Source organism: Natrix helvetica, assembly GCF_964273705.1.
Source record: "Natrix helvetica genome assembly, chromosome: Z".
NCBI classification, from domain to species: Eukaryota; Metazoa; Chordata; class Lepidosauria; order Squamata; family Natricidae; genus Natrix; species Natrix helvetica.
Window position 1 is genome coordinate 3,281,195 of NC_138554.1, and position 23,930 is coordinate 3,305,124.

The 23,930-nt window shown below is 49.0% G+C and overlaps 1 protein-coding gene and 1 long non-coding RNA gene across 2 annotated transcripts in view; one reads left to right on the forward strand and one right to left on the reverse strand.

Moving 5' to 3' along the window:
- Positions 1-129: 129 nt before the first annotated feature.
- LOC309400911 lies at positions 130-1,852 on the reverse strand. The gene is made up of 2 exons (XR_014176733.1): positions 583-1,852; positions 130-284 (listed from the first exon to the last, which is right to left on the reverse strand). It is a non-coding gene; the product is annotated as an uncharacterized lncRNA (long non-coding RNA).
- A 2,977-nt stretch (positions 1,853-4,829) lies between these two features.
- LOC309381610 (importin-4-like) overlaps positions 4,830-23,930 on the forward strand; it is a 42,311-nt gene continuing 23,210 nt past the window's right edge. The window contains exons 1-16 of the mRNA XM_081932789.1: positions 4,830-4,988; positions 6,737-6,823; positions 8,075-8,154; positions 8,873-8,914; positions 9,024-9,153; positions 10,509-10,688; positions 11,474-11,539; positions 13,062-13,163; positions 13,929-14,012; positions 14,131-14,292; positions 16,153-16,206; positions 16,308-16,417; positions 17,757-17,865; positions 20,093-20,222; positions 21,469-21,582; positions 22,903-23,016. Coding sequence (XP_081788915.1) covers positions 4,920-4,988; positions 6,737-6,823; positions 8,075-8,154; positions 8,873-8,914; positions 9,024-9,153; positions 10,509-10,688; positions 11,474-11,539; positions 13,062-13,163; positions 13,929-14,012; positions 14,131-14,292; positions 16,153-16,206; positions 16,308-16,417; positions 17,757-17,865; positions 20,093-20,222; positions 21,469-21,582; positions 22,903-23,016 — 1,633 coding nt within the window. The 5' untranslated portion in view covers positions 4,830-4,919. The remainder of the gene's footprint in view (positions 4,989-6,736; positions 6,824-8,074; positions 8,155-8,872; positions 8,915-9,023; positions 9,154-10,508; positions 10,689-11,473; positions 11,540-13,061; positions 13,164-13,928; positions 14,013-14,130; positions 14,293-16,152; positions 16,207-16,307; positions 16,418-17,756; positions 17,866-20,092; positions 20,223-21,468; positions 21,583-22,902; positions 23,017-23,930) is intronic.

The following is a 23,930-nucleotide window of genomic DNA, read 5'->3' on the forward strand; positions in this document are numbered from 1 at the left end:
TGGCCCTCGCTCAGCGGCCACCCAAGAAACGGGACAGGAGCAGCCTTACGTTCTCCCCTGCTGGTCAGGACAAGTCGCCAAGCGGCGATCCTCCTCCGACGAGTCTAGCCAACCGAATACCTTTCCCCCTTTTTAACGTTGAAAACTGCCTTCCTGCCTCAAATGGGATTGTTGGGGTTTTCCTCCCCCTTCCTCCTGGCAATGGGTAGAAACTGGAAATCTTTTGAGATATTCCGTTTTTCCCAGCAGTTCAATGGATTGGAAGCTACAAATATCCCTAAATACTTTTATTATTATTTCCCCCCCGCTGACTGTCTCATCAGTTCAATGAATAGAAGCTACATCGAATTCAACACACCTATTCCTAGATAATTTAATTATTTTTCTCCTGTTGATTATCCAATAGAAGCTACAGCCGATTCACACACATATCCCTAGATATTATTATTATTATTATTTTTCCCCTGTCTCATCAGTTCAATGAATAGAAGCTACATCGAGTTCAGCACAACTTATTCCTAGATAATTTAATTATTTTTCTCCTGTTGATTATCCAATAGAAGCTACAGCCGGTTCACACACATATCCCTATATATTATTATTATTATTATTTTCCCCCTGATGACAGTCTCATCAGTTCAATGAATAGAAGCTACATCAAATTCAACACACCTATTCCTAGATAATTTAATTATTTTTCTCCTGTTGATTATCCAATAGAAGCTACCTTTCATTCAATATACACGTTTCTAAACATTTTATTATTTTTTTTCCCTGTTGACTGTCATCTGTCCAACAGGTAGAAGTTACAACTGGTTCACACGCTTATTTCTACTTTTTTTTCACACGCACACCTACCCCGTTATCTAATCAGTTCAATTGATAAAAACTACACCTATTCCTAAATATTTTACAATTCCCCACTTCCCCTCGCTGATTATCTGATGATTTGGTCCAATACACATTTCTAAATATTTTATGATTATTTCTCCCTGCTGACTCTTTATCATCGGTTCAACGGACAGAAGCTGCCTCCTGCTCGACAGACGTTTCTAGAGAGTTTTTTCCCCCCGTTGATTCTATATACAATCAGTTCAACCGGTTAAAAACCTACATTCAGCTCAACACGTCTCCCTTTCTTCAAATGCATTCCCTCTCTCCGGGTCATTCAGAAAACGTGACAATATTTTAATCTCGTTTCCCCCCCCCTATTTTTCAGATTGTTCGGTTTCAGCGGGAGATTCCAGCCAACTATAAACGGACCGGATATTTTTAAACCTGGCCTAGACCGAGAGAGAGAGAGAAAAAAGATCAACAGGCTGATCTCCCACGGGTCAAACTAGATCCCGATAGCCAAGCAACGGGTTCGAAGTGCGGGATTCGGGAGAATTTGGCTTACTTCTAACCCTTAGGGGTAGCTTTTCCAGGCTGGCTTCGTCCGGAATATTTCGAGTTTCATACCGTTAAGGCGGATGGGAATTGTAGTCGGAGAGCAATTTCCTTTGGCTAAGTACTGGTTTGACCAACAGAAGTAAAAACTCTTGCTTTCTCACGGAAGTTGGGCGATTCCATGAAATGTGGGGGCTGCATCCCCAAAAAACGATTTTCGGATGACGTCTACCAGTCTCCTCGGTGACCCTTAAATACATAAAGTAATAAATCAATAAAAACGTTTATTCCATGCAACGTTTTAAGGTCCAGCGATGAGATTGGTAGAAATGAGATAATTAAGCTTCAGGGATGTATACAAAGAATTTTGGGGGGCAACGTTTTTGAAATTTGGGAATGGTAAAGACGAGTGGGACTTCAATTCCCAGAATTCCCCAGGCTGGGGAATTCTGGGAGTTGAAGTCCCACGCGTCTTTACCATTCACAAATTTGGGGGAAAAAAAACAACCCAGTGGATTTCTGTTGTTGAATCTGGTAAATGAGCTCATTTGTCCTCTGATCCAGGAACTTTTTCACCCTGTCCCGCCAAGCGGTTTTCCTTCCTCTTCCTCCCTTTGTACCAGGTGAGAGCAATCCTCCCATCCCATTTCCCCCCACACACACACCTGGAAGAGAAGAAAATATATATTATATTAAAGGGTGGGGAGGGGAAAAGTATATATAAGGAATTATGTATATTAGCAAGGATTGAAGTTGGATTATTTTTTAAGTTGACGTCTCGCTTTTGCGTTTCTTTTTACAGATCTCGAAAGTTAAATTTTTATTAATAAAAAGGAAATGGAAAAAAATCCCAGGTCTCTGTGCCGATTTTCGGGTATATTCCCCGTGCTGCTCCATTGTGTCTTCATCCCTTCAACCATAATTGTTAAATCTGTTATTGGTGCGTCTTAAAACAGGGGAAATGCTGGGAGTTGAAGTCTATCCGACATCTTAAAATCACCAACGCCGCTTATACAGTTAGTGCCCGACTTACGACATTTCCGCGGCTAAGCAAGACAGCGGTTCAGTGAGCCTCGCCCCATTTGACGACTTTTCCCGCCGCCGTCGCTAAGAGAACACGGCGGCTGTTAAGCTAGTAAGGCGGTTGTTGAGTGAATCTGGCTTGGCAGACCGTCGTAAATATGAATCTGTTGCCAAGGGTCTGGATTTTGATCCCATGACCATACGTCCACAGTCGTAAGTGTGGAAAACAGTCAGCCGCTTTTTTTTTCAACGCCGTCGTACCATGGATCGGTCCCTAAACGGATGGTTGGTTGTAAGTGGAGGAGATGAAGTAAGCCGTGGGGTACCACAAGCTTCCATCTTAGGCCCAGGACTCTTCAATATCTTCATAAATGACTTAGATGAGGGAATAAAAGGAGAGCTGATCAAATTTGTAGATGATACTAAGATGGTCAGGAATAGTCAACACCCCAGAAGATAAGCTCAAGATCCAGAGGATTACCAATTAGCAGAGTTGGAAGGGACCCTTATAGGTCATCTAGTCCAACCTGCCCAAGCAGGAGAGACTTCGCCATTTTTGACAGAGGGCAGCCCAGTCTCTTCTTGAAAGCCTCCAGGGATGAAGCTTCCACAACTTCTGAATAAAAAGAATAAGAACAGAGCTGGACGGGACCTTGGAGGTCATCTAGTCCAACCCCCTGCCCAAGCAGGAGACCCTACATCATTTTTGACAGAGGGCAGTCCAGTCTCTTCTTCAAAGCCTCCAGGGATGAAGCTTCCACAACTTCTGAATAAAAAGAATAATGACAGAGCTGCACGGGACCTTGGAGGTCATCTAGTCCAACCCCCTACTCAAGCAGGAGACCCTACACCATTTTTGACAGAGGGCAGTTCAGTCTCTTCTTCAATGCTTCCAGTGATGAAGCTCCTACAACTTCTGAAGGCAACTTCTGTTCCATCGGTTGATTCTTCTCACTGTCAGGAAATTCCTCCTTATTTCCAGGTTGAATCTCTCTCCTGGATCCGTTTCCATCCATCATTCCTGGTCTGGCCTTCGGGTGCTTTGGAGAATAGCTTGACCCCCTTCCTCCTCTCTGGGGCAGCCCCTCAAATATTGGAAGATGCTCTCCTGTCTCCCCTGGACTAGATGACCTACAAGGTCCCTTCCAACTCTGTTAATCTGTAATCTGACTTTCATATGTAGGATCAGTATCCAAGGAGGGCATACTCATAATTAGGCAGGGCATTAAGTATTTGTCTCTCCCTTAAGAGGCGAGCCAAGCCCTTCTTTACAAAACAGAGTAACTCACGGTTGCCACTCCCTGCCGACGAATCCAGGCGGCGCCTGATCCCAGAGCTCAGTAGAGCTTCCATGCCCAGCTGCAGTCTACCTGGGTCCCTCTCGTCAAGGGGGTGGGGTGGGGGAAAAGGCCCCAGGAGGAAAATGAGAATTATACGGGCTGCCGGTGCTGATCCGTCCACCCAGCCTAAGAGGAAAGGCAGAGTCGGGCGCTTTATCTTCCCGAACAGAGAAGCAGATGCCTCTGAACATGTGCAGAGTGCTTTTCCTGCCTGGCCTCCCTCCCCAGGGAGCCTGGGCGGGTGGGTTGGGTGTTTGCAGGGATTCCTCATTGGGCCTCCAACCCCATAAAAGAGGAAAGGCACAGATGTATTGCCCTATCTAAGGGAGAAGCAGATGTCTCTGAACATGTGCAGAGTGCTTTTGCTGCTGGCCTCCTTCCCCAGGGAGCCTGGGCAAGTGGGTTGGGTGGTCGCAGTGAGTCCTCATTGGGCTCATCCTCCAGCTTCATAAAAGAGGAAAGACGCAGATTTAACTAAGGGGGAATCAGATGCCTCTGAACATGTGCAGAGTGCCTTTCCTGGTTGGCCTCCCCAAGGAGCTTAGCCAGGTGAATTGAGCTATTGCAGTGACTCCTTATTGGGCTCATCCTCCAACCCCATAAAAGAAGACAGACAGCTGTACACCCTTATCTAAGGGAGGGGGGGAGCAGGTGCCTCTGAACATGTGCAGAGCGCTTTCCTTGATTGCACCCCCCCACCCTCCCCAGGGAGCTTGGTTGGGTGGTGACTGAGCTCCTCCTCCAGCCCTATAAAAGAGGAAAAACACAGATCTATATACCCTTATCCAAGGGAGGGGGGGGAGCAGGTTGCCTCTGACCATGTGCAGAGCGCTTCCCGCTGCCGGGCCCCACTCCCCAGAGTGAGTTGGGGCGGTTGCAGTAAGTCCTCCGGGCCTGATCCGGCGCCGGAGGCGCGCGAGAGCGGCCGCGCGCGCGCGCGCGCCGGCTCGCCCGCCCGCTCGCTTCCGGCGTCCCTTCTGCCCGTCTCCCGGAAGCCGCGCCTCGTCTGCTCCACATGTGCTGGACAGGCTGGGCAGAGCCGCTGTAGGCTGAGCTCCGCCCGGGCAGTTCCCGGGACTGTGGGGGGCGCCCCCCTCGGCCTCTTTCCATGCCCCCCGCCCGGGCCTCCCCTCGCTGCCCCTCGCCTGTCACTCCTCCCGCAGCCCCATGGCAGCCCAGCAGCTGGAGCAGATCCTGGCGCTCTTGCTGCAGCCTGACAATGCCGTCATCCAACAGGTAGAGCTGCAGGCGGGCGGAGGAAGGGAATCACGCGGGGGGGGGTGTTAGGAGCACGGGGCTTGCCCATTGCAATGGGAAGTGGGGGGAGAGCAGGGCTTTGGGGACTTTGGGGTAAGGGGGGGTGGGGAGTGGAACCAGAAGCGGTCCTCGACTTGAGACAGTTTGGTTCACTTAGTGACCAAAAGGGACCAGGTCACTAAGGGGGGAAAAGAGGCTTGGGACCCCTTTGGCGCACTTCAACGACCTGTGGCAGCTTGTTATCTTTACAATTTATATTGTTTTATTTATTTATTTATTTATTTATTTATTTAGTTAGTTAGTTAGTTAGTTAGTTAGTTAGTTAGTTAGTTAGTTTCCTGCAGGCAGGCGGGGGGGGGAGGGAGGAAGAGAAAGGGGGGGAATGGGGAGCATGGGGTGGGATGGGGGCTTGTTTATTGCAAGGGGAAGGGGGAGCAGGGCTTTGGGGATTGGGGTGTGTGTGTGTGTGTGTGGAGTGGAACCAGAAGCAGTCCTCGACTTGTGACGGTTCATTTAGTGACCCCAAAGGGACCAGGTCAAGGGGAAAAAAGGGACCCCCTTGGGCACGCTTAAAACGACCTGTGGCTGCTTGTTACCTTTACGATTTATATTGTTTTTATTTATTTATTTTAGTTTCCTAGTCAGATTTTGATTGCTTGTTTAGTATCCTACGAGTATCACTAAGTGTTGTATCTTACGATTTTTGAGGAATGTATTTTTATGTCCACTTGAGAGCTTCTGCACCCAAGACAAATTTCCTTGTGTGTCCCATCACAGTTGGCCAATAAAGAATTCCATTCCATTCCATTCTATTTCTATTTTTATTTCTATTTCTATTTTTATTTCTATTTTTATTTCTATTTCTATTTTTATTTCTATTTCTATTTTTATTTCTATTTTTGTTTCTATTTCTTTTTTTTATTTCTAATTGATATTCTATTCTATATTCTATTCTATTTTCTATCCTATCCTATCCTCTATTAATTATGTTCTATTCTATTCCCTTCCAGTCCAATCCAATCCATTTTTTCTATCCTATCCTAATTCCTATTCTATTCAAAATCCAGGCGCTTGTCCATAGACTTGCATTTATGAGCTCAGAATTTACGTTGCAAATTAAGTCGGTCCTTGAGTGAGTTTTGCCCCAGTTTACGACTTTTCTTGCCATGTTGGTTTATGTGAATCTATATTCTATACTCTATTCTGTCCCATGTCCTCTCCTCTCCTCTATTAATTCTATTCTCTATTCTGTTTTATATTCTCTATCCTATCCTATCGCTGTTCCTGTCCCTGTTCCATTCAAAATTCAGACGCTTGTCCACGGCCTCATATTTACGACCCCAGAATTTACGCTGCAAAGTGAGTCGGTCCTTGAGTGAGTTTTGCCCCAGTTTACGATTTTTCTTGCTACCTTGGTTACGTCAATCCCCGCAGTGGTTAATTTAACCCCACGGTGGTTAAGGGAATCCGGCTTTCCCCGTGGATTTGAGCTGGTCGCAAAAAGGGGTATCGTGTGACTCCGCAAACGGTCGTAAGTGCGAGTCCTTTTGCCAAGCCTCTGAATTTTGATCACATGACCGTGGGGATGCTGCGGGTGGGGAAAAGGTCATAACGCCCTTTTTTCAATACCCTTGAATGGTCACTAAACGGAGGCGTTGTAAGTCGAGGGCTACCTATATTGGGGGCCGGTTTAACTCTTTGCTGCCTGTTTTTTTTAATTCTTCCAGGCAACGGCCCAGCTAAAGGAAGTCCTGAAGGAGCCAGCAGCTCTCTCCCATCTCTGCTACGTCATGACACATTCACAAGATCCTCAGGTAAGGCGTCAAAAGCTCAGCCAGGTGAGGTGGGTCTCTAGCTTAAGCTTGGTTTTCAATATACCCGTGAAGTTTGGAAAACGTGGGAAGACAATGGGAATGGCCCTTAGACCCATATACCGCTTCACAGCCCTCTAAGCGGCTTACAGAGCGCCAGCCTCTTTGCCCCCAACAATCTGGGTCCTCATTTTACCCAACTCGGAAAGATGGAAGGCTGAGTCTAACCTTGAGCCTGGTGGGATTTAAACGGCCGGTAAATCGGCAGTCAGCAGAAGTAGCCTGCAGTACCGCACTCTAACCACTGGGCCACGAGGCTCTTTGAAGGATTTCCTTCCCTCCTTGCAGGAAAATAAAATACAGAAAGGGTTTTCACTCCAACGTCTCGATTTAATAATACAATACAATACACTAGCAGAGTTGGAAGGGACCTTGGAGGTCTTCTAGTCCAACCCCCTGCCTAGGCAGGACACCCTATACCGTTTCAGACAAATGGCTATCCAACATCTTCTTAAAGACTTCCAGTGTTGGGGCGTTCACAACTTCCGGAGGCAACTTCTGTTCCACTGATTAATTGTTCTAACTGTCAGGAAGTTTCTCCTCAGTTCTAAGTTGCTTCTCTCCTTGATTAGTTTCCACCCATTGCTTCTTGTCCTGCCCTCAGGTGTTTTAGAGAATAGTTTGACTCCCTCTTCTTTGTGGCAACCCCTGAGATATTGGAAGACTGCTGCATTGCCTTTTGAGACAAAAATCATGTCTTCCTCCTTTTTTTCTGTGGGACCCCACCCACTAAGTTTTCAGCTTCATAAAACCCTTTTTTCCCCCCTTTAGAACTCCAATCTCTACCACCAATGGCTTCTGCCATTAAAAAAAAACCCGCGATCTATATATAAAATGGCTTTGTGTGTTCCAACATAACTCTGGAACGCTTCGCACAATTTCAACCAATGACTTACTCTCTGGAAACAAATACTCTGGGGGTAAGACACCCCTTAACACCCCTCGGGCTGTGTATTCTGTTAAGATACAGCCTGTTGTGCCTTAAAATGGCTTCTACTGTACTGCCGTAAAACAGCTTCTACTGTAATCGTATTTCTGTGATTTGAATGCTACCTTTTCTACGTTCAGCTGCGCGCGGCGTGGCTTTCTTCGAAGGCACCTTTTTTTTTTCAATGCTCAAAAAAAATCTTGCTGTTTTGGTCCTTTCTTCCGCATTTTCCTTCCTGTTCTCTCTCTCTCTTCCTCCTTTCTCAGATCCAGCAATTTGCCGCCGTGCTGCTCCGACGACGGCTGAGCAAACACTGGAAGAAAATTGGCGCGGCAGATCAAGATATGTGAGTCCACCAAAGACCAAGCTGTGGTCATGAATTGTAATTCATCATGAGTCAGCCAGGGGCTAAGGCGCTGAGCTTGTCGATCAGAAAGGTCGGCAGTTTGGCGGTTCGAATCCCTGCTGCCGCGTAGCGGAGCGAGCTCCCGTGATTGGTCCCAGCTTCTGCCAACCTAGCAGTTGGAAAGCACGTTAAAAAAATGCAAGTAGAAAAATAGGAGCCAGCTATGGTGGGAAAGGAAAAGCGTTCCGTGCGCCTTCGGCGTTGAGGTACGCCGGTCAAATGGCCACGGAGACGTCCTCGGATAGCGCTGGCTCTTTGGCTTTGACACGGAGATGAGCACCGCCCCCTAGAGTCGGGAACGACTAGCACAGATGCGCGAGGGGAAACTTTAACTTTTAGTGTACAACAGGGGTGTCAAACTGGATTTCTTCGAGGGCCGAACCAGCATTGTCCTCCATGGGCCATTGGCGGGGTGGGAGACGGGACGTACGCTTCCTGTAGCACCCTACCGGCCAAAACGTGGCACGCGGAGGCCCCATGAGGCCCATTTTTGGCCTCCAGGAGCAGTATTGCGAGCGTGGCCACCTCATGGCTGCTTCTGCGTTGCAATCTTTTCAGGGAGGGCTGATTTTAGTGCATGCGCTCAAAATCCCGATTGGGCTTATTACGCGGGGAGGTCTTATTTTCGGGGAAATAACCCAAATCTCGTCTCTTCCAGGCTGAAGTCCCTGGTGCTCAGCAGCTTTCACCAGCAGACAGAGTGAGTACTCCCGCTCGGGGAGGCCCTGAGGGGTTAGCCCCCCCATTCCACCCCCGGTCTCTCTCTCTCCCCCCGCCTCTCCTCCTCAAAGATAACCGTCTTTTTCCAGCCATAAAGTCTCCCTGGGCCTAGCCCAGCTGGCGGCCAGCATCCTGAAGAACGAGACCTTGGAGAAGTGGCCCCAGATGCTTCAGAGCATTCAGCACGGGGGACGCTCCCGAGACCCCAACAAGTGCCAGGTGGGTCAGGACTGGGAAGGTGGCGCAGGCAAGGGAGGGGGGGAAGTGTCTTGGGATCCCCTTGGGATCCCCCCATTGGTCCCACACCCCTGTCTGTCTGTCTACTTACCTACCTATCTAGCTCTGTCTTTCTTTCTATCTATCTATCATCTATATACCTCCGTACCTGTCATCTCTCATCTATATTATCTCTCTCTCTCTCTTTCTAATCTATATCCATATCTATATTTATCTATCTACCTATCTCCATCCATCCATCCATATCTATCTGTCTGTCTCTCTCTCTCTCTCTCTCTCTCTCCATCTACCCATCCATCCATCTATCTCTACCCATCTATCTATATATCTATCTATCCATCCATCCCGCAATCTATTTCTGTGTCTGTCTGTCCATCCATCCATCCATCCATCCATCTCTATAATCTCTCTCTCTCTATCTATCTATCCATCCATCTCCATCCATCCATCTCTATACTCTCTATCCATCCATCCATCCATCCATCCCTTTCCTATGATCTGTGTGTGTCTGTCCATCCATCCATCCATCCATCCATCCATCCCTCTATCTATGTGTGTCTGTCTTTTGTTCTTTCTATATGTCTGTCTGTCTGTCTATGTATCTATCTATCTATCTATCTCTATCCATCTCTATCATCCATCCATCCATCCATCTCTATAATCTCTCTCTCTCTCTCTCTCTATCCATCCATCCATCCATCCCTTTTTCTATGATCTGTGTCTGTCCATCTGTCCGTCCATCCCTCTATTTGTGTGTGTCTGTCTGTCTTTCTTTCTTTCTATATCTGCCTGTATGTCTGTCTACCTCTCTCTCTCTCTCTCTCTCTCTCTCTCTATCTATCTATTTATCTCTATCCATCGCAATCTATCTCCATCCATCCATCTCTATAATCTCTCTATCTATCTATCCATCCATCTCCATCCATCCATCCATCCATCTCTATATCTATCCATCCATCTCCATCCATCCATCTCTATAATCTCTCTATCCATCCATCCATCCATCCATCCATCCATCTATCTTTCCCACCTTTATTATTTTTACAAACAGCTCAAGGCGACAAACATTCCTTGTTCCCCCCCCCCCCCCCCAACAGCAAGAACCCCCTGTGAGGTGGGCTGGGCTAAGAGGGATTGGCCCCACCAAATGACCCAGATGGCTTTCATGCTTAAGGCAGGACTAGAACTCTAGTTGGTAATTGGCCCAAAGTCACCCAGCTGCCTTTCACACCTAAGGCAGGACTAGAACTCCCCATTTCCTGGCTTCTCTGCCTGGTGCTTTAACCACTAGTCCACTCCGTCTCTCAACACCCCCCCTCCCCCGTTGTGGTTCGCAGATGGCGTTGCTGTTGCTACACTCCGCCCTGGATCTGGACCCCGACCAATTCTCTCCGTACTACAAGGACCTCCTGCGCCTCTTCCATCAGACACTCAACAACCGGAGTCAGCCGGCCGTCCTCTACTATTCCCTCCGGAGTTTGAGCGCCGTGGTTGGTGGCCTGAGCTCCGACGAAGTGGTGGGTAGGACCCTCCTCTTCCTCTTTCGTCCCACCTCTCCGTTTTGTCCTCCGCCCGTTATCGAGACCGATGCCTTTGAAGGACGTTGCCGGTAGAAAGTAGCTCAAAGGGTCAGGGGAACTCTCTGCCACCAGATCCAGTTTAATCTGCGGTCCTCCCAACGCTCCTGAACTTACCCACCTTCCTCCCGGCTGGATCGGCAGTGCCTGCTGGTCTAAAGATCCCCACGATTCCCTTTTTTTCCGGAAAAGAATCTTTTTTTTGTAAACTGGATTTCCGGTGGATCGATTTGGGTGGATCAATCATATGCTTTAATTTAATCATATGCCTAGAGGTGGAGCGGCTCGCCTCACAATCAGGAAGCTGTGAGTTCGATCCTAGGTAGAGGCAGATATATATATATATATATATATATTTTTCTCTCTCTCTCTCTCTGGGCACATTGAGAATATATCTGCCGAATATAACTCCGCAATGGTGACAAAAAAGGCATCCGGCCAGTCAACAGCCAGCTCCATTCAGTTGCCCGGTCGTTAGAAAAGCTGCTTACATTAAATGCTTTCATTTATCGGCGTGTAAAATGAGGAGCTTAAAATCAAATCCCCTCTGAGCCCTTGGTAAACTCTCGGGTTTTTTAATGGTCGCCTCCAGAGCTGGCTGGGGAATTCTGGGAGTTGAAGTTCCCTCCCGTCTTTAAAACGGCTGTTGAGACTTGGATTTAATTTTTTAAGCGTAATCTATATACTGTCGTTTTCACTCTTTGGATGTCCTCTCTCTCCTTCAGACGCTCATGTCTTCCATGATGCCCAAAGTGATAGCAGCCATCCGAGAACTCATCCACGTGAACGAGGTGCGTTTTTTGTGTGCAGGCGCGCGTATAAAATGCTTGCTTTTAGCCAACATACCGGCTAGGGAATTCTGGGAGTTGAAGTCCACCCATCTTAAAATGGCTGAAAGTTAAGAAACATTGATACTAAGGGAAACTTCTTCCTGGCTTCCCGTTAATGGGTCTACAGGGAGTCCTCGACTTACGACCACAATTGATCCCGACATTTCCCTTGCTTAGCCACGCAGTTACGTGAGCTTTGCTCCATTTTTCAACCTTCCTTTGCCACGGTTGCTAAGCGAATCACTGCAATTGTTAAGTGAGTCACACGGCGGTTAAGTCAATCCGGTTCCCCCACCTCTTGACTTCTCCTTCTCAGAAGGTTGCAAAAAGGACTCCGGGACAATGCAGCCGTCATAAATACGAATCCGTTGCCAGGAGCGTCCGGATTTTGATCACGTCACCATTGGGGAATGCCGCAACGGTCATAAGTGTGAAAAACGGCCCTAGCTCCCTTTTTTTCAGCGCCGTTCTCACTTCGTCACTAAGTGAGCTGTCATACATCGAGGACTACCCATATGTGGGATTGATCTCTCCTTCTCCTTAATCTTAATTTCTCTCTTGGCTAAAGGGATTTCTTAATGATCTTGGGTGGCCTCGAATTCTCAGGCAAACGTTGGCGCAGGGCGTAAGCCTTCCTGCCAGCTCTCCCGAGCTGGTTTTCCGTCCCCAGTGCCAGCCTGCCTCTCTGGGCCCTCCAGAAGTCGGAATGCCAATTTTGAACAGTGCGTCAACCAGGTTGAGGGATCCCAGCCGCGGATGGGGGAATACAGCTGGCCTTCTCCAGCCTGCCCCCACCCCGCCCGTCCCGATGGGTCAGGGGGCTCTGGTTGACCCCAGTAAGCTTAGGGGTCCTGGGGCTCATTGCCCCGTCCAGAGGGCGCCAGTTTGGAGAGGGCTGCTGGCATTTCTGCATTTATCTAATCCAGGAGTGGAGAACGATAGGCCCTTTCAGGCCTTGTGGACTTCAACTCCCAGAATTCCTGAGCCAGCCATGACTGGCTCAGGAATTCTGGGAGTTGAAGTCCACAAGGCCTGAAAGGGCCATAGTTCCCCATCTTGGCTCAGGAATCCTGGGAGTTGAAGTCTTTTGTCTTTTTTCGCCTTTTGTGCCAATCTAACAAAGTCCACATGTCATAACAGGGTCATCGTTCCCCATCTTGGCTCAGGAATTCTGGGAGTTGAAGTCCACAAGGCCTGAAAGGGCCATAGTTCCCCATCTTGACTCAGGAATTCTGGGAGTTGAAGTCCACAAGTGATAAAAGGGCCATAGTTCCCCATCTTGGCTCAGGAATTCTGGGAGTTGAAGTCCACAAGGCCTGAAAGGGCCATAGTTCCCCATCTAGGCTCAGGAATTCTGGGAGTTGAAGTCCACAAGGCCTGAAAGGGCCATAGTCCCCCCCCCCCAATCTAATCCTCAAAATGTAATGTGTTGTGTTCCCCCCAACTTTCTATTTTTGTCCCCCCCCCTCCCCAAATCTTCCAGGTCCACGCAAGTGAAGCGATGGAAGTTTTTGACGAACTCCTGGAAACTGAAGTTGCCATCGTGGTGCAGCATCTCTCGGAAGTCGTGAACTTCTGCCTGGAGGTGACCGGGATGGGCAGGACGGCCATACCCCATTCCAGCCCCCTGGAGCCCCCTCCTCCTTTCCTCCCCCTGCTCTCATCCCCTGGTGCTCCCTGATGGCCATTTCTCTTTCCTATACATGCTCCCAGTGCAGACGGTGCCCCCTGCTGGCCACTCCTCTTTTGGGTCACCAGCTCTGCCCTGCTGGCCATGCCTTTTTCCTGACACTTATTCCACACACCCCTCAGGTGCCCACTGCTGGCTGCAGCTCTTTCCTGCCACCTGCTTCAGCCTCCTCCAACTCCCCCTGCTGGCCACGCCTCTTTCCTGCCATCTGCTCCACCCTCCTGGCGTGGCCAGCATGGGGCGCTAGGGGATTCTGCCATCTTTCCATTGCAGAAATTTCCTGTCACGTGCTCCAGCTCTCACGGCTTCCCCTGCTGGTCGTGTCTCTTTACTGACACTTATTCCACCTTCCTGGCGCCCTCTGCTGGCCATGCCTCTTTCCTGTCACCTGCTCCAGCTCCCACGGCTCCCCCTGCTGGCTGTGCCTCTTTACTGACACTTACTCCACCTTCCTGGCGCCCTCTGCTGGCCATGCCTCTTTCCTGTCACCTGCTCCAGCTCCCACGACTCCCCCTGCTGGCCATGTCTCTTTCCTGACACAGTACTCCACTCTCCTGGCGCCCTCTGCTGGCCACGCCTCTTTCCTGCCACCTGCTCCATGGTGCCCCCTGTTGATGGGAGACAGATCCGGGCCACCGCTGATTCCATCTTTTTCCACAGGTGGCCTCCAACCAGCAGCTGAGCGACGGCCTGAGGGTGAAGGCCCTCTCCTGCATCAGCTACCTCATCAAGCTGAAGAGCAAGGTCAGGGATGCCGCCCCCGATTCCCTCCCTTTCCCCCTTCCTGGGTGGAATCTTGCCCCCGTCCTCCTTTGCCACAGGGCACTCACCCCTCCCACTTCTCACCCCCCTCCCCAACCAGGCCATCCTGAAGCACAAGCTCCTCTCGCCCATCCTGAGCGCCCTCTTCCCCATCATGAGCGCAGAGCCTCCCCCTGGACAGATGGATACGGAGGACGAGTTGACCGAAGAGGAAATCGAAGACCACGCGGAAGTCCAGACGCCCAAACACTTTGCGGTCCAGGTCTGGCTTTTTTTTGGGGGGGGGGGGGGGGGCAGCAATCTGTGTTCGTGCCCGGCTGCTTTCTAGGCACCCTGCCTCTGGATCCACAACTCCCAGCATGCCCCATGCTCAGTGGTGGGATCCTGCCAGTTTAACAACCGGTTCGGGGGTGCATGTTTCGGAAGTGCGTGCCTTACGCGCGTTCTGTGCGCATGCGCAGTTTGAACAAAACGTACCTTCCACGTTACTTCTGGGGGAGTAACACAGCTGAGGCGCGGGAATCAGCTGAGATGATAGAGGTAAGTAAAACACAGGGCCAGGTGGGAGGGCCAAACTGATCATCGGAGCAAACCAGTGCACCTCCCAGCTGATCGTCAGTGTGAACCGGTTTGCTTCCCAGCTGATTGTTGGAACAAACCAATTCGCTTCTCAATTGATCGTCAGAGCGAACCGCTTTGCTTCCCAGCTGATCATTGGAGTGAACCGCTTTGCTTCCCAGCTGATCGTTGGAGTAAACCGCTTCGCTTTCCAGCTGATTGTTGGAGCAAACAATTTGCTTCCCAGCTGATCATTGGAGTGAACCACTTCGCTTTCCATCTGATCATCGGAGCGAACCGCTTCACTTCCCAGCTGATTGTTGGAGCAAACGATTCGCTTCCCAGCTGATCATTGGAGTGAACCACTTCGCTTTCCAGCTGATCATTGGAGTGAACCACTTCGCTTTCCAGCTGATCATTGGAGTGAACCACTTCGCTTCCCAGCTGATCATCGGAGCGAACCACTTCGCTTTCCAGCTGATTGTTGGAGCAAACGATTCGCTTTCCAGCTGATCATTGGAGTGAACCACTTCGCTTCCCAGCTGATCATCGGAGCGAACCACTTCGCTTTCCAGCTGATTGTTGGAGCAAACGATTCGCTTCCCAGCTGATCATTGGAGCGAACCACTTCGCTTTCCAGCTGATTGTTGGAGCAAACGATTCGCTTCCCAGCTGATCATTGGAGTGAACCGCTTCTCTTCCCAGCTGATCATCGGAACAAAACGCTTCACTTCCCAGCTGATCATTGGAGTGAACTGCTTCGCTTTCCAGCTGATTGTTGGAGTGAACCGCTTCACTTCCCAGCTGATCGTTGGAGGAAACAATTTGCTTCCCAGCTGATCATTGGAGTGAACCGCTTCGCTTCCCAGCTGATCGTCGGAGCGAACCAGTTCGCCCGAACCAGCTGAATCCCACTCCTGCCCATGTTCCTCTTTCCCTCCTCCCCCAGTTCAATCCCAGAATCCCTTGCTTGCAAATCCCAGTTCCGTCTTTTGTCTTTAGAGCAGTGACGTCCAACATTGGCAACTTTAAAGGTGGCTGGGCTTCGATTGGCGGTTTGGGGAGTGTGATTCAATAAGTGGAGTTCCCACAGCGCAAAAAGCCACGAATCTTGGCTTACACCCAGCAGAGCTACGATACATTTTCTGTCCTCCCTACACGTTTGTCTGCGTGCAGCTCGACATGCAGCTAACCCCACCTATCCTCCAGTAAAACAGACCGTGGGCGTAGATCCGAATGCTTTATTGAAAGAACAGGATATGGTGAAACGGGGGAAAACAGGGATATGTACGACGAGAACCAAATACAAGATAAGACGGTATTGAGTTACCGCTTATTCCCAGCAGAGCTACGATACACCAGGCCCAAACAGAGAGAAACTACACCAGATTATGGTTTATAGGGTCAAGTGAGAGTCTAGACTCCAGAGCAACGATCTCTAATCTTGGCAACGTTAAGACGGCCAAGTGGAATTCTGGGAGTTGAAATCCGCCCATCTTCACCTTCCCCAGTTGGGAGGCTACAGGATCTCCCGACAAATCTTCCTTCTGCCTCTCCCCAACAGGTGATTGACATGCTGGCGCTGTACCTCCCCCCTGAAAAGCTTTTCCCCCAGCTGGTGAGTACGAGTAATTTTTTTGGGGGGGGGGATTCAAAATGAGGACAATGGGGGCGAACCGGATCTTAAACGCACTCCTGTCGGTTTGCCCCCTCCCCCAGACCCCTCTAATGGAACCGGCTCTTTTGAGCCCCAACCCATACCACCGGAAGGCCGGGCTCATGTGTTTGGCGGTGCTGGCGGAAGGCTGCGGAGATCACATCCGTAACAAGTACGTAAGCTACAGTTCTGACCCAGGCTTCCTTAGAAAGCATGAAGCGGAGTCTTGGTCCCAGCAAAAAAACCCTTTTATTTAAATGACTGTGAATTCCTGTCATTCACAGTCCACAAGGCTTGGCAAACAGTCTTTCAGAGGAGTATTTATCCACACGAACCTTATCTTGCTTGGAGAGCTGCCAGACAACTAGTTTCCAAAAACAGAGCAAGGCAAAACTTGCCACGACTGTGAATTCCTGTCATTCACAGTCAACAAGGCTTGGCAAACAGTCTTTCAGAGGAGTATTTATCCACACGAACCTTATCTCGCTTGGAGAGCTGCCAGACAACTAGTTTCCCAAAACAGAGCAAGGCAAAACTTGCCACGACTGTGAATTCCTTTCATTCACAGTCACCAAGGCTTGGCAAACAGTCTTTCAGAGGAAGATTTATCCACACGAACCTTATCTTGCTTGGCGAGCTGCCAGATAACTAGTTTTCCAAAACAGAGCAAGGCAAAACTTGGCACGACTGTGAATTCTTTTCATTCACAGTCACCAAGGCTTAGCAAACAGTCTTTCAGAGGAATATTTATCAACATGAACTTTATCTCGCTTGGCGAGCTGCCAGATAACTAGTTTCCAAAAACGGGGCAAGACAAAACTTGGCACGATGTGAATTCTTTTCATTCACAGTCCGCAAGGCTTGGCAAACAGTCTTTCAGAGGAATATTTATCCACACGAACCTTATCTCGTTCGGAGAGCGGCCAGATAACTAGTTTCCAAACGGTGGGCAAGGCCCCACTTGGCACAGAGTCTCTTATAGTCACCAACAGAACTTCCCACTCTTGTAACGACCGAAGGAACGAATTGTTTCCTGCAACAGCGCATTCCCCGTTCACTCCTCTTTTGTTTCCTGTGGGAAGAACCAATCACTTCCCAAGTCAACCCTGTTTTCTTAGTTGTTCCTGTCTTCTGGCAGCTCTGCGCATGCGCACACTGGGAACAGGCTCCAGCTGTTCCTCTGCCTCGCTGCTGTCTAGCTCCCTCTCTGCCTCGACGCAGAGCCCTCGTCTGAGCTTTCCTCAGCCCCCAGGACTGGCCCATGTTCCTCCCCAACCTCCTCACTCTCTCCAACTCTGCTGCCAGCTCCTCTGGCCGCCGGCAAGCCACAACCACTGGTCGGTTTGCGATCAGGCCGTGTTCCACTCGACTTAACGTCCTCCCTCATGGCCGTTAAGTCGAGTGGAACACGGCCACGAGGGAGGTCACAGCCATAAATCGTAACCCCCATCCGATTTTGGCTCGGGGTTCTCTTGCCTCCTTCATGTATGTCTACATCCTTCCGTCCACAGACATCTTCAGCCCATGCTTCAGGTGGTGTGCCGCGCATTGGCAGACGAGAGTCAGGTGGTACGCAATGCTGCGCTGTTCGCCTTGGGCCAGTTCTCCGAGAATCTGCAGGTGAGCTGCGGCGAAAGGAGAAAGATGCTTACCGTTTGAGTACCGTATTTTTCAGAGTATAAGAGACACCGACGTATAAGACGCACCAAGGTTTTGAAGAGGCATATTAAAAAAAAAATTCACTTGTAGACCTCCCCAAAAAGGGCCCGTTTTTTGCAAAAACGGGCTCGTGGTTTTTTTTTAAAGGCATAAATAGCTTTAGGAGGCTTGCAGAATGCTCCTGGGAGGTGCCCCCCCCCCCAATGAGCAAAAAATGGCCCGTTTTTTGCACAAACGGGGCCATTTTTTGTCAAAAAAATTGCATGCATAGCCTTTAGGCGGCTTATAGAGTGCTCTTGGGGGTTGGGGGGGAGCAAAATTGAGCAAAAAACGGCCCATTTTTCGCTCATTTCTGCCCCCCTCCCAGCCCCCAGGAACACTGGAAGCCTCCTAAAAGCCGTTTTGGTGAAGGGGGCGGGGTTTTAGGAGGCAAAAAAATGCTGTATTCGGTGTATAAGACGCACCCAGATTTTCAGCCTCTTTTTTTTTGAGGGGAAAAAGGTGCGTCTTATACTCCGAACAATACGGTAATGACTTATTAAATTAAAAGTTACACTATTATTAAATACCTATGAAGATATTCAGTCATCCAGGTGAGTGGTGCGGTGGCATAGAAGGGGAGCTCTCACCTCACAATCAGGAGGCTGTGAGTTCAATCCTAGGCGGAGGTAGATATTTCTCGCTCTCTAGGCACAATATCTGCTGGGGGAAAAAAAACCTCTGCATTGGCGACAGGGAATGGCATCCGGCCAGTAAACATTCAGCTCCATGCAGTTGCTCAGATTCCGCCCCGCAAGTGATTACGGGGTCATTAAACAAAACAACAAATAATAATAATTATCAGTCGTCCAGGTCACGGTTGTCTTTTCAAGAGGCAACTGGGTTTTTCTTTGGAGACGTTTCACTTCTTATCCAAGAAGCTTCTTCGGCTCTGAAGGGATGGTGGGGAACGGAAGGATTTACGCTTCTTGAAGACAGCTGGTCATTTGTATCCTTTTTGAAGAGTCGTCGAGGACCCCTGGTCTACACGGTGCAAATGCAGTGAGCCGTGGGCAGATCTGGAGATTGGGGAAACAAAACAGTCACTTCACAACCGCGTGACACAACATAGAATACGTTTCAGCTGTCCATCTGCACTTAAAAGACAAAAGAACGCTTTTTTGAAGACAGCAAAGTCCACATTTTGGACAGAGGGGACCGCTGGTTTGAAAGAGGGGTCAAAGAGGCCACCGATGTCAAAATTGAACACCCCTCTTTCAACAGAGGAGGGAGGAATACGACATCAACTATCTCCAATTTACAACACAGTCCTTTCAGCAGCTCCAAGAAGGCTCCAGACTTATTTTCACCTCTCTCAGGGGACCCCCGAGGACACAGACAAACCTCCAAGCGGCCTCAACGGCTCTCTAAAAAGGATGCAAAGGACCAGCTGTCTGCAAGGAGGATAAATCCTTCCGTTCCCCACCCTCCAGGCAGAGCTGAAGAAGCTTCTTGGATGAGAAGCGAAACGTCTTCAAAAGAAAAACCAGAAAGTCCAGTTGCCTTTTGAAAAAAAAACAAAAACACTTTTGGGACTACTATTAAACCAGGTTTCTCTTCATGCTATCCTGGGTAGAAGCTCCCTTGCACAAGCAGACTCATCCTGCGTTTCACGTCTCCCTGCAATCCAAACTTTTAATTCATCCCATTGTCGAGAAAGAAAAATTTGCCTCCGTCGCAAAACCAATTCGTTGTCTTTTGATTTCCTACATTTATTTCTCGGATTTCAGGGCGGCCTGACTCCAAAAATAGACTCTTTGTTGGCTTAAAATACATTTTAAAAATGAAAAAAAAAAACCCGCACAGGTTATCCTCAACTTGAAACATTCACTTAATGACCGAAGTTACGACCGCCTTGAAAAAAGGGACGATTGGTCCTTGCATTTACAACCGGTGCCACATCTTCACAGTTTACGGGAACAAAATTTGGGTGAACTAGTTCCCGAGTGCCCAGATTGAGACTGCGGGAAAGCTGCGGCGGTCGTAAAGAGAGGACCAGTCCTCAGTCCCCTTTTCGGCCCCGTAATTTCAAACAGCCGCTCAACGTTAAAGCGAGGACCGCTCCCACTGTAAAATCCACGCTTTAGCTTTTATCGAGTTGCTAAATTTTGTCCTGATTTTTTTCCCTCCCCGTCTTCCGTAACTGTAGCCGGACATTGCTCGTTTTTCGGATGAAATTATGCCCCTCCTGCTGCGCTACCTGGAGGGGGTCCAGCTGGCCCACACCACCCACCTGGCGAAGGCCTACTACGCTCTGGAGAACTTCGTGGAGAATCTGGGTGAGACCAGCAGTCCTCTTCAGCCGGTTCGGAACGGTTTGCACGAACCGGTTGCAGAAAACGTGGGTGGGCCTGCCCACTCGCTCTGGCTCTATGCCCGTGATGGCGAACCTATGGCGTGCGTTCCACAGGTGGCATGGAGAGCCCTCTCTGTGGTGCACGCAAGCTGTGGCCCCGGCTCAGCTCTACGGCGAATGCACGCGTGCCTCCCGCCAGCCAGCGGGTCTTTGGGTCTTTGCCGCGCATGCGTGGAGGTGGGGCCCATGCGGGAGACGTGTGCAGGGGGCAGGGGACGTATGTGGGGTGGACAGGGGGAGCACACCCATTTTTGGTCCCAGGAGGCTGCAGGGAGGCCCAAAACGAGGCAGGTACTGCTCTATGCCGTCCTATTTAGGCCCATTTTTGCGGCCGGGCGTATGCACAGAAGGGGCGAACCAGTGCTAACAAAATGTGAAACCCACCGCTGGATGAGACCCCCTGCCACCTGATTTCTAAATGAAGCCATTTTTTTTTGCCTGCATAGGTAGTCCTCAACTTACAACCATAATTGAGCCCGGAATTATAGTCGTTAAGCAAATCGTCACGTGACCAATACGATTTTATGACTTTTTCTTTTTTTTGCAGCGGTCGTTAAGCCAACGGTCGTACAAGGGGAAACCACCTGTGACAGTTTGGCCAGAAGCTCATAAAAGCTGTGTTCCTCCACTGCGGGGGAAGGGTGGACTTCAACTCCCAGAATCCTTCGGTGCTGGCTGGGGAATTCTGGGAGTTGAAGTCCGCCTTCTCTTCAAGTGACAGAAATACAATCAAATGTGGCTTGGGGGGAGCTGTGTCTCTGAACTGTACAAGTGGACCCTGGTTTATGACCACAATGGAGCCCAGAATTTAGGTTTGTAAGTGAGACGTCGGCGAAGTGAGTTTTATAACTCTTCTCGTCCCGAACTGCTGCCCCTGTTAAAATTAGTCCGACGGTCGTTAAGCGAATCTGGCTTCCCCGTTGACTTTGCTGGTCAGTAGGGGATTGCGTGACTCTGCGACCGTCATAAATGCGAGTCACCGGATGAGCACATCCGATTGTAAATCACCGTGACTGTAGGGATGCTTCAAACGGTCATTAAGTGTGGAAAACAGTCCTAGCTCCCTTTTTTAGTGCCGGACTGTCACTAAGCGAACGGTTGTAAGTCGAGGACTAGCTGTATTATGACACGATAACTGACTTGCTAACAAATTCCTCTGCTCCCAACAGAAGAGAAGATTGAACCGTACCTGCCCGCTTTGATGGAGAGGATGCTCAACACCTTGACCTCCCCTGGAACTCCCCGCACCAAGGAGCTGGCGGTTAGCGCCATCGGAGCCATTGGTAGGCCGATCGGCTGACACACACACAGAACCAAATGCCACCCACCCTGAGAGAGGAACTGGCCCACCTTTCACGCCTGGGACAGGACTAGAACTCCCAGTCTCCTGGTGATTGGCCCCAAGTCACTCAGCTGGCTTTTATGTCTAAGGTGGGACTAGAACTCCCAGTCTCCTGGTGATTGGCCCAAAGTCACTCAGCTGGCTTTTATGTCTAAGGCGGGACTAGAACTCACCGTCTCCTGGTGATTGGCCCCAAGTCACCCAGCTGGCTTTTATGCCTAAGGCGGGACTAGAACTCCCAGTCTCCTGGTGATTGGTCCAAAGTCACCCAGCTGGCTTTCATGTCTAAGGTGGGACTAGAACTCCCAGTCTCCTGGTGATTGGCCCCAAGTCACCCAGCTGGCTTTTATGTCTAAGGCGGGACTAGAACTCCCAGTCTCCTGCTGATTGCTCCAAAGTCACCCAGCTGGCTTTCATGCCTAAAGCAGGACTAGAACTCCCAGTCTCCTGGTAATTGGCCCCAAGTCACCCAGCTGGCTTTTATGTCTAAGGCGGGACTAGAACTCCCAGTCTCCTGGTGATTGGCCCCAAGTCACCCAGCTGGCTTTTATGTCTAAGGCGGGACTAGAACTCCCAGTCTCCTGCTGATTGGCCCAAAGTCACCCAGCTGGCTTTCATGCCTAAAGCAGGACTAGAACTCCCAGTCTCCTGGTAATTGGCCCAAAGTCACCCAGCTGGCTTTTAGGTCTAAGGTGGGATTAGAACTCCCAGTGTCCTGGTGATTGGCCCAAAGTCACCCAGCTGGCTTTCATGCCTAAAGCAGGACTAGAACTCCCAGTCTCCTGGTGATTGGTCCAAAGTCACCCAGATGGCTTTTAGGTCTAAGGTGGGACTAGAACTTCCAGTCTCCTGGTGATTGGCCCCAAGTCACCCAGCCAGCTTTCATGCCTAAGGTGGGACTAGAACTTCCAGTCTCCTGGTGTTTGGCCCAAAGTCACCCAGCCAGCTTTCATGCCTAAGGTGGGACTAGAACTTCCAGTCTCCTGGTGTTTGGCCCAAAGTCACCCAGATGGCTTTCATGCCTAAGGTGGGACTAGAACTTCCAGTCTCCTGGTGATTGGCCCAAAGTCACCCAGCTGGCTTTCATGCCTAAGGCGAGCCTAGAACTCCCCGTCACCCAGTTTCTAGCCCTCTTCCTTCCTGACTAGGCCAAACTGGCTCCCACATCTAGCTACAGCAAGGCAAAAAGCACGTACCAGATCCTTAGATCCTTTCCGGTGAAATCCTTTCCCTGCTGATCCTCCTCCCTTGTGATCTCCAGCCCAAGCAGCCAAGGAATCCCTTCTGCCATATTTCCAAGCCATCATGGAGCACCTCACCAGTTACATGCTGACCACCCGGGAGGACCTCCGCCCCGTCCAGATACAATCTGTCGGTAGGTAAAAATGTTCGCCACCCTTAACGGCCGTCGTTAAAGCGAAAAGCATTGGGGACCCGGCCTTATTGGCTTGTAAGGTTTCCAAAATAACTCGCACGAGAATCCCCCCCCCCCCCCCCAAGGCAATTTAGGTCTTCGTTTTACAACTGGAGAAAGATTGATTAGGAAATAATAGAAAATATTTATTTTGATTTTGAAGAGATTTTGCTCTCCAAGTTGGTTTTAATTTAATTTTGAACGTCTCCTTACCACTCAAGGTAACATCTTCAGGATTTTTTTGTCCTATTTCTCTTTAGCTCGCTATCATCTATCTATCTATCTATCTATCTATCTATCTATCTATCTATCTATCTATCTATCTATCTATCATCTATAATCTATCTCTATCTCTATCATCTATAATTATCTATATCATCTATAATCTATATCTATCATCTATCTATATCTATCATCTATAATGTATCTCTATCTCTTATCTACTATATCTATCTATCTCTATCATCTATCTATATCTCTCATCTATAATTATATCTATCATCTATAATCTATGTCTATCTATCTATCATCTATCTATCTATCTATCTCGGAATCTATATCTATCTATCATCTATAATGTATCTCTATCTCTTATCTATCTATCTATATCTCTATCTATATAATCTATATCTATCATCTATAATTATCTATATCATCTATAATCTATATCATCTATTCCTTATCTATCATCTATCTATCTATCATCTATCTATCTTCTATAATGTATCTCTATCTCTTATCTATCTATCTCTATCTATCTCTATAATCTATATCTATCTATCTCTAAAATCTATATCTATGTATCATCTATAATCTATCTATCTATCTATATCTATATCTATCTTCTATAATGTATCTATCTCTTATCTATCTAT